This window comes from Marmota flaviventris, chromosome 5 (assembly GCF_047511675.1).
Source record: "Marmota flaviventris isolate mMarFla1 chromosome 5, mMarFla1.hap1, whole genome shotgun sequence".
Classification (NCBI taxonomy): domain Eukaryota; kingdom Metazoa; phylum Chordata; class Mammalia; order Rodentia; family Sciuridae; genus Marmota; species Marmota flaviventris.
The window spans coordinates 30,206,903-30,219,847 of NC_092502.1; the positions used below are offsets into that span (position 1 = coordinate 30,206,903).

The 12,945-nt window shown below is 33.7% G+C and overlaps 1 protein-coding gene across 1 annotated transcript in view; it reads left to right on the top strand.

The window, feature by feature from the left end:
* The window catches only part of LOC114082245 (uncharacterized), a 281,118-nt gene that overhangs the window by 68,388 nt on the left and 199,785 nt on the right, over positions 1 to 12,945 (top strand). Inside the window, exons 16-21 of the mRNA XM_071612054.1 lie at positions 2,421 to 2,494; positions 4,349 to 4,439; positions 6,275 to 6,373; positions 6,979 to 7,007; positions 7,249 to 7,324; positions 9,705 to 9,778. Coding sequence (XP_071468155.1) covers positions 2,421 to 2,494; positions 4,349 to 4,439; positions 6,275 to 6,373; positions 6,979 to 7,007; positions 7,249 to 7,324; positions 9,705 to 9,778 — 443 coding nt within the window. The remainder of the gene's footprint in view (positions 1 to 2,420; positions 2,495 to 4,348; positions 4,440 to 6,274; positions 6,374 to 6,978; positions 7,008 to 7,248; positions 7,325 to 9,704; positions 9,779 to 12,945) is intronic.

Below are 12,945 nucleotides of genomic sequence, written 5' to 3' on the forward strand. Positions count from 1 at the left end.
TGCCAGATCATTAAGAGCTACATTTGGTTTGCCATAAGTAAATGTATGCCATAGTTACTTCCTAGGAAAGTAATTATGGTAAAGAATAATATACTCTGGAAATACAAAGGGTGGGATATATCATGAAATGATCAGCAAAGTATAACCTGATAAGATGTTCATTGGAAAGATTATGAATGCTAATACAGCTACAATTTGGGGAACAAAATAGGAGGATTTCAAAGAGGCAAGTTAAGTTAGAGGAATTGGTAGAAGATTAATTACACCCAAGAATGCTCAAATTCTAGCAAATCATATGTTGGGGACCATATTCAAAATGCACATTCTCACTCAACAGGTCTTTGCTTACATTTCTAAAACATTTAAAGATGGTTCCAATGTTCTTTACCCACACACTACATTCTGAGTTGCAAGGGAATGACCTATCCTTTAGGAAGTCTAAAATGAAGAGCCATTGCATGTTAGTTCAGATATAACAAGATACAGTGAAAGCATAAATGTAGTTATTATTCCCAGCATGTCTCTGGGCAAAGGAAAAGGAAAAAAAGAGGAAGTTATAACAATTATATTTCCATCCGTGTATGGTGACACACCTATAATCCCAATGAATCCAGAAGCTGATGCAGGAGGATTGCAAGTTGAAGGCCAGCCTCAGCAAATTAGTGAAGCCATAGCAATTTAGCAAGAACTTGTCTCAAAAATAGATAAATAAATAGTGCTAAGGATGAGGCTTAGTCATATAGCACTGCTGGGTTAAATCTTGATATGTATATTTTAAGATACAGTTGCTGAATGGGAAAGAAATAGTAGTAGGAATAATACAAACCAAGAATGTAAAAGGAAATGACTCAAGACCAAACTCTAGAAAATTCTTTTTGAAAATCTAAAGGGAAGGGGAAATAAGCTAGGTAACTTTGACTGTAATGAAAAGGAAACTGAGAGAATGCATTTCAGCTGCCCCAGCTTTTTAAACTTTGTTCATTTTATTAAACTTCATTCTACACAGGATACTGAAACTTTTCTATTCTCTGTATTTTTGGAAACATTCCCTCCATTCATGCCTGCATGAACTTCACACTACACTGTTGCCTTCTCGTTAATTTAATTTCACACTACCAGTCATTAATGCTAAGGTTAAAGCTTCCATTATCCCTTGAAATCATCTCTATTCATGCACAGACCCTTCATGTCTACCTGCCCACAGCATTGAGATTGGTCTAGTTAGATATACGACCTTCTTTAGAATGTGGATGTCCAACCATCCTAAATTTCTTGGGAATCTACTATGATAAAAATTCTGCTCAACTGTATATCTTTATCCCTTCCCCTGCCTGTGCTGTCCTCTGTCATTACTCTTCACCCATCCCTATGTGGTCATACAAATACTGACCCATTTAAACCTTCTATATTCTTACCATTTCCTGCCTCTGGTTGGTAATCTCACTCCTTAAGTCTCTCTTCAACCCAACCTCCAGAAAAGCCACCTTTTTCTTCCACTACTTCTTACCAAGAACTTATTAGTTATGAGTTCAAATAGATAAGACTGTTGACACCAAGGTGATATAAAAACATCCCCAATAATCTAGGAGCAAATGGATTAGATTTATATAGGTAATTGCACAGGTCAATTTGTATGTCCTAAGTAGAATAGTTGTTGGATTGCTAAGGTAGCCCCAAGGCAGGGGAAAACACTTTGTATCAGGAAGAATAGCCATAGTCCTAAAGGACTGAACAAATAGATTAACTTCTAAAAGAAGAAAATCCAATTTGTCAGAATAGTGGAAAAAACATTTTAGATATAAAGGTATTCATTGACAAAGGTGTGAAAAGTATCAGTCATTAAGAAAACAATATTGATGAAGAGTGGTTGTTGAAAAGTTATTATTATGAGGAGAAAATAGCAAACTGTGAATTTTGATATTTTGCTGCTTTTTTAAGTATTTCTGGGAACTTTTAATTTATCTGGAGTTGATAATTCTTTGAGTTATGCATTAAACCTGTTGACATCTAGTTTTTCCCGGATGAGTTTTGAAGTTTTGGTTTAATAAAAGCATTCCAAAAAGTAGTAAATATTTGCTGGATACAGTTGGTTCCACCTAAATACAGCTTCTTAGGAGGCTGAGTTGGGTGAATGGCATGATTCAGGACATCCTGAACACTTTAGAGTGACCCAATCTCCAAGTACAATAGGTGTGGGTATACCACTCATTGATAGAGTGATTGCCAAGGTGGTAAAACTCCCTGAATAAAACTACAAGATATGAAAACACATACACACACACACACACACACACACACACAACAAAGTAGTTTAAAAAATAAATGATCATCTAAAATAAAACTTATTAATTTTTAATTTGATAGACTGTCAGACTTTCTAGGAGTCCTAAGTAACTTAAGTAAACCTGTCCATTTTTCAGAAGTTAAACTGTTAGATGTAACATCAGAGGAAGAGGAAGAAAGCCTTTTTGGCACTGAAAATAATCCGCCACAGGTATGTAAACATGTGAATTTGAATTCTTGATTTCATCCTGTTTTTCTTGCATTCAGAATGTAAATTAGGTCAAATGAAATGACCTTTTGGAAAACTCTTTAGAAATCTAAACATCATAAATTAATATTTAGGTCTAATACAATCTAATTGGGCATGAATCTGAAAATAACATTGGAAATCATGGCAACCTATAAATGAATTTTATCCTAGTAATTGAGTCAACTTTTTCTGAATATTGTTTGTGTTTTCATTTGTATGACCTTATTACATGATGAAAACATTAACTATGAGACTTATGAATAACTAGTTGAAATTATGAACATATGTAACTGTGTTTGCCACTGATATAATTAATATTAAAGAACAGTTATAAAAAAATTCCCTATAGCTCAAAATTTTAATTTCACATTACCAGTCATTAATGCTAAGGTTAAAGCTTCCATTATCCCTTGAAATCATTGTCTATGTTGAGGCAGACAATAGGCCTTTTGATCAAATAGAAACCTTCTAGAAAGGGACCTTTGTGTACAAACAGTAATTTTCCAGTTTATTTTCTTTTCATGTAGGATATTAATAAATATTACTAAGCATTTTATCCTAACACTTTAGTGGATGTTAGAAAAAAGAGTCCTTGGATGCATCAGGGAATTATGAAATTTTGGAGATGTCTTATTACCTTGTTTTCTCATGTAGTCTGTTAATAGACTGAAGTTTTGCATGCATTTAGATGGATTTCTCTTCCACTTTTATGTGTGGGTCCTTTTGTTGTATAGCTTTCTCTGTGTAATGTGCCTGGGCAATGGTTAGGTCTCAGTGTCAAATCCCCACTGAACTTGACCAACATGCAAGTTCATGGTCCACTTCTTTTTTCCACTTACTAATTGGTTTGGTGAAATTCTTCTGAGTCCACTACAGGGGATCTTCTTATCTTTCACTCATCAAGTTTTCCCTGGCACAGCTGTAGACTTTTTCTTCTATGAATTATTTTCTTATTTTAAAAGCCAATACTTCTGGGTTTTATCTGGTAACACACTCTCTGTACTGACTCTCTACTGAGTCCCACAGCCCCTCTTTTTCATCATGCATTCACACACACCAGTCAATCTGATTCCATATATGGAAACAGTCAGTAAACACTGTATGTATCCATGCTGCCACCATTTTCCATTGGAAGACTTTTTAGTTTTTCTTCAATGAAAAGTATTGCATACTTTAGCCAAAGTGGGTGTACTATGTCAAGGTAAAATATCAACATATTTTCATTCTTACTTTCTCATTTTATTGAACTAGATTTCAACTCAGGAAATATTTTTCTGAAAGTTAGGTTTTGGAAAATTCAGAGGACCAATATGAAGGAAGTACAACAGTGTTTCATTTCTACTCTATGTGATATAATTCAGACTATCTTATCACACCAAGTATCATACTTTAACACTAAGAAGCATGTCAACCCAGTGTTGCAAATGTTTAGAGCTATATAATATCAAAGACATTTCTCAAAAGAGTTCTAAATAAGTTTTTTACTGTGTTCATCTTTTTGGTGGGGAATAAAGAGTTGAGTATTTATACTGAGGTCAGTTGCTTTGGGATATATGCACATCTTTTAGTATGTTGTCAGTGAATACATTTATTATGTTTTCATCCTGGTTTTACCCCATGAGTATCCAGATGGAAAAAAAAAAAAAAAAGCTGAATCTGTAAAGCATACTTTGTGTTCTTCTATGGAACATTTCACTTTTAAAATGTATTTGTATTATATTTAATTCCCATAATTTTAAAATTAGAAATTTAGGTGACTTCTAAAGATTGGTGATGATATTTGTATGCAACTAATTTTTGACATAATCTTAACAGAGGGTCTCTGAGCATCATCTAACTGTGGGAGTTTCTCATATATCTGGTGAGGCCTATCAGAGAGAAAAGAGAGTAGATGGATATGGAGAAGGTAAGAACTATGTAGTATACAAAAATATTTGGATGGAATTTTGATCTAAAATATGCATATCTATTCAAGTAACATATCTATTAAGTAGGAAGTAAAGAAAAAGAAATGTAATCTAGGTATCTCATCAGGTTTAAGCCACAGTATAAATTAGGAGCTGAATTAGCAGTTGCGTTGATATACACATATTTATCACAGAAAATGTAGAAATAGGAAAAGCAGAGGAAAAAATGGGGATAAAGACTGAGAAAGGCAGCAAGTTCAGGAAGACAGTGAAGAAAAAAAGAAGCAGATGTACTCAGTGGAGAAATAGAAATTTATGTCACATATGAGAAGAAAAAAAGAGCAGGGATTTAAAACCATTGGAAGAATTTGTGGATTTTCTTTCCCAAAGTTGAATGATTGGTAGAGGGAAATTTTCCCAATCTTCCTAACTTAGACTCAATTGGAAAGGAATTGAGGCTTGAAGAAGCAATCAGAAAATTTGACTGGTTTACCACAAATGATTATGCACGAATACAATTTAATGACATGCAACACACTGCTACTACCTAGGATAAAAAAATATATAGGGCAGAAACAGCAAATGGGGAAGCCGAAAATGTAAGAATGGTTATGGATTGATCCCTATATCCACAGATTTTTAAAACTTACTTTGGAAAATTATGACTTCTTGTAAACTTTCATTTAGGTGAATATTATAAGGAGGAATCCAGAGCTAGCTACATTCAAGTTAAGATAAAGGAATTGGAAGCCTATTAACTTCACACTGGAGCTCTCAATTTAATGTATTGTCTGTTGGGGATCATGTTCAAAGTCTCATTCTGACTCTGAAAGTCTTTGCTTCTACATTTCTATTACATTCTAAGGTGATTCCATTAATCCATGTCTGAAGAAGACCTAGTTTTCAGTGAGGGAAAGGATTTCCCTTAAGGAAAACTAAATAAAAAGACATTGGATGACATATATTATTTATTACAAATCTGGAAAAAGTGCAACCATGAATCTTGCTTTCATTTTGAGTATGTCCCTTGGTAAGTGGGAAGGACTCAAGTCACAAAGACTTAGATATTATATTTCTAAGACACATTTGCTATATTGGTAGTCAAGAAAGTATGGGAATAATCCACAAAGAATGTAAAATGAAAATAATTATGACCAGAGCTCTAGATGTTGCTTTTGAAAGGCAAAAGGCAGTGGAAAATGAGGACAGAACCAAAAGGAAGCTAGGTAATTTTGGAGGGAATCAAAAGGACACTAAGACAATGCAGTTCAGCTGCTTTCATAGTATCTTCATCAAACCCAAAGTGAAACTATTACTGATGCAGAGATTATTGGAAGCAGTAGGAACAGAAAGAACTATAGCAACCTGAAGATATAAATTTTTTCCCTGCAAAGTTACCAATCACTGAGATGTCTGCAGCTTTCATGTGAGTTATTTGAATAAGAAACAACATTTCAGATGCAGATGCAGCTAGATGTTTCTTTTTTTTTTTTAATTCTTGATTAGAAAAGATACATTGGCCCTAGGCATTCCAGAAATGCACTCTTATTTCTGAGCTACATACTCATCCCCATACTACTAATTTTCTGATAATGCAGACTGCTTATGAAAGTATTTGAAAAGCTGAAAAGATATATTAACCAGATTTATTTTGAAAACAGAAGTCTTTACTGAGTTTACACCTTGAAAAACAAGACTGCTATTCTTAGTAGATATAGCATTAACTTTAAAATATAAAGTTTATTGATATGTGATAATTTTGTGAGCTTTCAGATCACTTTTTCCTTTGTATTTCCATATCTTAAATCTTTTTTTATCATACATTGTTTCTAAGATGTAGAAATTGTATTTTCTCACAAGAGTGGATCAAGAAACTTGACATTGGATAAACCGAAAGATACAGGAAAAGAAGTTTCAGCATGGTCTCACATTGGTATGAAAAAAAAAAAAATATATATATATATATATATATTAGCTTCTAATATAGAAGTGTGTATCTGAATAAATTACATAAGGTAAATTTCTTGATGAGAAATGATGTTATTCTAGCCTGGAATGATATCCTTTCTTTGGGCTTACTAAATTGTAGGTCAAATGAAGGGACATGAAGTATGGTTATAATAAAATGTATTAAATAATTCTGATAGGGTTGACTTAAGATATTTGCTATTACACTATTAATTCAGCTTTGGCATTGAAACTCTCATGGTCCTCCTTTATTCATCTCACTGGAAATCACTGTGTTCTCCACAATTCTGCATCTGGACTGGGGTATATGGACCCTGGTATATATTATTCATGTTCATCAGAAACATATTTTCACTTTGGAAATTAAACTGCATGTTTGTTATACTTACATTCCTTATTTGTATTCATCATTGTCATATGACTGTCCTAACAATGAAAAAAAGAAACATAGAACACCTAAAGCCAAAGTAAATTTTATCAAGTAAATTTTACCAGAATCAGCTCCATAGTAATTGAAAAGGAATATTATGGTGATTTTGTGACATTCAAATTTTGTTTCTTGCTTTTCAGTATCTCGGGACTCCAGTGATTCCTGGAAGGTAAATCATCTTCTATGTTTCTGTTAAATTATTTTATTTCTGTTAAATTACGTTATTTTATATTGCATTGTTTATGTTAAATTAAAATATTATATGTGTATATAATAATAAGTAATATATTGTATATGATAATATATAACATGATATATCATTTACGTTAAAATATTATATTATTTATGTTAAATTATTCACTGAAAACTGGATTCAGTACACAGTATTTACTAATTATTTTGTCTGCAAGGAGAATGAGAATGCCATGAAATGCAAAGATTTTCTTCCAATTAAAGCAAGGAGGGAAGCCTGGACAAAAAAATCAGGTAATTTTTGCAGTACAATTTTCTGCAAAGAACTATAATGAACATCTAAGATGCTAGTGGACTTTACACTCGTTTCTTTTTTAATAAAATATTTTGAGGGAATTTGGCCCAATTACATCAGTGCCTATGTTTGTATCAACATATTAAAATTTTGCAGAAAAAGCATAAAAATATTGTTAAAAAAGAACTAAGTCAGCTGTTTCTACAATTAAAATTTCCAACATTATATCTGTTTGTGGGATTATGAGGTGGTTTTTCTTTCTCTCCCATGTTTTATACAGCTTGTGGTAGAGCTGGACTATCGTCTCAGATGATTGTGAGACCAAGGAAAGATATTTTTCTTGAAGTCAGTAGGTCAAGGCCAGTATGGGAAACACAGGAAAAGCACATCTAGAAGACAGTAGCAACTCTATCACGACACTGAGTAAATCTACTAATTCCATGGACATTTGTTGGGCTTTATGCAAACTATATTCCATGCCCCTCACCCCACATGTGGTCATATCTAAAGGAAGTATTCACAAAATATAGTATCACAAATTTTAATTTATTCATTTCCTATAAAATAAACACTGTTTATGGGAGAACACTCTTTCCCACAATTTAGACTAAGTGATATAAATCCAAAAATACTTTTTTTTCCCTTACATTTGTGGGGACTTAATTCAAATGTTTTAAGCAGTTACTTTTCCAATGAGTTTCACCCACTGACTTCATGAAATTATGGGTCAGCTTGATATATCCAGGTTCAAGGAAAATTGCCCACCAAGGATGTAAATGAATTCCCTCAACTTAGGAAGATATTGCCATGGGAGAAACTACATGGCAAATGAGAGCATCATTTATATTTCTTCTGTTCTATTATACATCTCAATTGAAATCTCAAGTAACAGTCACGACCAGAATCTCATATCCAGATTATTACATTGTTCATTTAATTAGAATCATCCTACTCGTGTCATTAAAATTTTCTATCCTCTGTATTTCTGGAAACATTCCCTCAATTCAGGCCTGCTTGAACTTCACACTGCTCTGTGGCCTTCTCATTATTCAACTGCTTTTATGTGCATGCCCCTCACATCCCCCTGCCCTCAGCATTAAGTGTGGTCTAACTACACTGCATATATGACCATCAACCCTCTTTACATTGAGACTATCAAAGCCTCTTAAATTAAATTTCTAGAAACCATTCAGAATACTAATTCTTCCTACCTCTGCATCATTAGCATTTCCCTACTGGCACTCTTCTCTGGATGTTCTCCTCACCAATCCCCATTGTTACTAAATATTGTCCCCTTTAACACTTGCTTCTATATCATGCTAGAGCCTTCCATTCTCTCTCCATTTCCTGCCCTCTGTCTCAAAACTTCCCTTTTATGTCAGTGTTCATGTGTATCTTGAGAAAAGACACCAACACTGACATCTGTTATCTCCTCCAGCTTTACCACAAACTCAGTTATGTGTGGAAATAAATAAACTGTTGAGACAATGTGATGTGAAAGCAGCCCCTTCAAGTGTAGGAGCCAAGGGACTAGAAAGGGAAAGGAATAATTTTCAGGTCAAGAGGTTATTCTCCAGTGCCAAAGCTGATTCACTGTCTGAGGTAATCCTAGAAAGAGCAAAATCAATTTGTGTCTGGAATAATAAGGACAGTCAGAGAACATTCACCAAACAATGTGTGCCCTAATAGAAAAAAAAAAAAAGATTAAAATAAAGATAAAAGTCAAGAAAGGAAAATAACAGAAAGGAACACTGCATTCTTTTGATGAAGTTGTAATTGGATCAATCACTTGGGACAACAAAATTGATGTCCAATGGTTGTTGAAACCTTATTATTTGGGTGAAGAGATAGTAGGCAGTATGATGTTTCTTGTTTCTTGGTAATTTAAATTTTTTTTTCATGACATTTTCTTTTACTTTGAGTAGATGAACTTCTGATTTATTATATGCATTGAACCCCTAGTGTCTCCCCAAGTAGTGTTATGAAGTACTGGTTCAATAGAATTACTCCTCAATGATCTGGATATATACTGGGCACAGTGGGGCACATGTGTAATTGCAAATATTTGGAGACTGATTCAGGCCAAGGGAAGTTTTTCAGCCAGTCAGGGCACTTTGTAGAAAACCTGTCTTCAAATAAAAAGGCCTGGAATAAGGACTTAAAGTAAGTGCTACAATTCCTGCCAAAGATACACAAGTTCCTGAGTACTGTCCTCAGATCCATATACAAATAACAATTTAAAAAGTTTTAAAAAATAATTATTCACCAAAAAGTAAGCTTAAATATAAATAAGATTTAGAAGATAAAAATGTTATTACTTTTTATTTGCACAGATGGTTACACATTATAATTGTTTAATAAATGTATACATTTTTTTAGAAAAGTCACATTCTGACATATCATTGTCTAAAACACATGAGACACCTGATGGAACTGGACATAACCAGAAACTGGTATGTAAATATGTCAAGTTAAAATTCTGGTTTATTCCTCTTTTTCTTGCTTTGGAAGATAAATTACTCGAAGTGAACTTACGTTAAAGAATACTCATTTTGGGTATAAATATAAAATTTAATTTTTAAATCTAAAAGTATTTAATTGACCATGAATGAAAATAGCTTTAGAAATCATGGCAGCTTAAAGGTAAATTTTAGCATAGCAAATCAGCAATATTTAAAAATATTGTTTGCTTTTATCTGTGTAGCATTTTTAAATGATGTGGAATAAATTCCAGACTTAGGAATAACCAGTTGAAAATATGAAGATACATAACTACAGTGGTCATTGTACACATTCAAGTTAAGACATCATCATTTCCAATGGCTTAAAATTTGAGTTTTACTTTGTCTCTCATTCATGCAGAGGTTAAAACTTTCATTTTCTCTTGACTCCAGTGTCTGTGTTGAGGCAGATAATCAGCCCAAATCAGTCACAAAACTGCCAGTTAATAGAATCAAAATCCTTCAGGATGAGTCCTTTGCTATTAGGATACAAACAATAACTTCCTAGTTCAATTCCTTTGATGTAAGAAATCAATAAAATCAATAAATATTTTAAATCCTACTATGTTAGTGGATATTAGAAAAAGAACATGGATGCAGTTATTGGGAAATTATGAAAATTTGGAAAGTGTCATTTTGTCTCCTTGTGTGTGTTACTAGGCTAAAGTTTTGCATGCATTTGGGTGGACCTCTTGTCCACTTTTACATATGTCCTTCTACTATGCAGGTTTATCTTTGGAATATGTCTTATACAGGTTCATATCTCAACATCAAGTCTGCAACTGAGCATGTCCTAGTACTAGTTTCACTCACCAGCATCTCTTTAAGGGAAGAGAACAGCCTATGGCAACAGTCTAAGCTTAAAAGAAAACATGTATCAACTATTAATAAAATAAATATAATTAATTATCTCTAAAACACTACAAACTGAAAAGAAGGAGTATAAATAACAATGTACACTTGACTAAAGATACATGCATCGATGATAACAACATCTCCAGCAATTAGAGAAATGCGAATCAAAACTACTCTAAGATTTTATCTCACTCCTGTCAGAATGACAATCATCAAGAAAACAGGCAACAATAAATGTTGGCAAGGATTTGGTGAAAAAGATACACTCATACATTATTGGTGGGACTGCAAGATTCCTCAAAAAATTGGGAATAGAACCACCATATGACTCAGGTATTCCATTTCTTGGTTTATACCTAAAGGACTTGAAATCAGCATACTATACTAACAAGCCACATCAATGTTTGTAGCAGCTCAATTCACAAGAGCTAAATTATGTAACCAAACTAGGTGTCCCTCAATAGATGAATGGATAAAGAAAATGTGGTATATATAGTCCATGGAATATTACTCAGCTTTAAAGAAGAGAAAAATTATGGCATTTGCCAGAAAATGGGTGGAGTTGGAGAATATCATGCTAAGCGCAATAAGCCAATCCAACAAAACCAAAGGCTGAATGTTTTCTCTAATATGCGAATGCTAATTCACAATAAGGTGGGGGTACTAGGGAAGAATAGCATTACCTTAGAATAGGTAGAGGGAAGTGAAGGGAAGGGATGGGAGAGGATATAGGGATAGGAATGATAGTAGAATGAAACAGACATTTTTACTGTATGTATATATGTGACTGCATGAACGATATGATTCTGCAACATGTACACTCAGAAAAATGAGAAATTATATCCCATCTATTTATGATATATCAAAGTGAATAAACACATACTACTGTCATGTATAATTTATTAAAACAAATTTAAAATTTTAAAATAAATAAATAAATAGCCAAAAAATATTTCAGGACATAATTTAATAAGTAATGAAAGTGAAAGTGGTGTGAGTAAACAGATGGAAGAAGAGATAAGGGGGAAAATGCAATAAAATGAGAAAAGGAAAGATTGAAAATGATAATAAAAAAGAAATCCAGGGACCAAATACAGGGAGAAATAAAATTATTTAATAAAATTAAATGCAGCATAAAAAAATAAATGATGTAGATACATCATACAAATAAAAGACAAAAAAGAAAATAAAATTCAAAAATACAATGTGAAAATTCCAAAAGTTTCACATGTCCCTTACACTAATGATATTGAGGCAGAAATCAAGGAAATAAAATGAGAAATGATTGAAAATATCTTGGAAAATCAGATATATTATGAAAAAAGAAATAATTTGGCAAACTCAAAGAAATAGCAGACCAAAAAAAAAGGCACAATAAAACCATGGAAATCTTTACAATTCCCTGAAATTTATGTAACTAAAATGGAGACACTTCTGTCCAGAATTTCTAATTTTGGAAAGCTAAAGCATTTTATGGTTTTCTTGATGTAAATATTGCCCATCAGTTTCCTTATCTGCTCTAGGTCGAAAAGGTCTGCCTCTGCTCCTTGCTCTCCTGCACATCCCAGAGAATGCTGAGGGAACATTGAAAGTTGCAGAGGAAATGCACTCTCAGTATTAGTTTGTGTACTCAGAGACATGGGCCTATATAATGTAGAAATTGCCTATTAAACCCTGTGGGCATGGAGGCTGGAGACTAATTTGTAGTGCAGACTCCAATTCTGGAATTCTGTACTCAGTGGTCCTGTACTGTGCATGATTCCAAGTCACTGAGGCCTTTTCCTACAACCTCTTGGAGCATGAGAGACATGGCCTGGTTTCAGAATCTGTGACTTCTTCTGAGAACTCAGTGAAAATACCATTCTCCCTGATCCTGCCCCAGCACTTCTGGAGTCTTCTGTCCCTTGAATTCTCAACTAGCAGTTCTTGTTCACTATCATTACTCCCAAAGCACCAGTTTGAAAGACACAGTGCCTCTGTGAACCTCTACTCTATGGACCATTCACAGCAGCAACACATCTCTTCCTGATGAGAGCTTTCAGCACATGCCTGTCACTCACTATCCTGAGCCCATATGATGAGTAACCATCTAAACTTCTGGGAGAATACCTGGCTACTGAATCACGGAGGTGTAAGGGATACAGTGGTTCCTGATGAGACACCACTGAGAGCCCATGTCCTCAGGGCAATATTGTAATTCTTAAGAGGGTGCCTTTGACTGTCTGTGTGATGTGAATAGGGGGGTAGATATTCTAAATTATTCT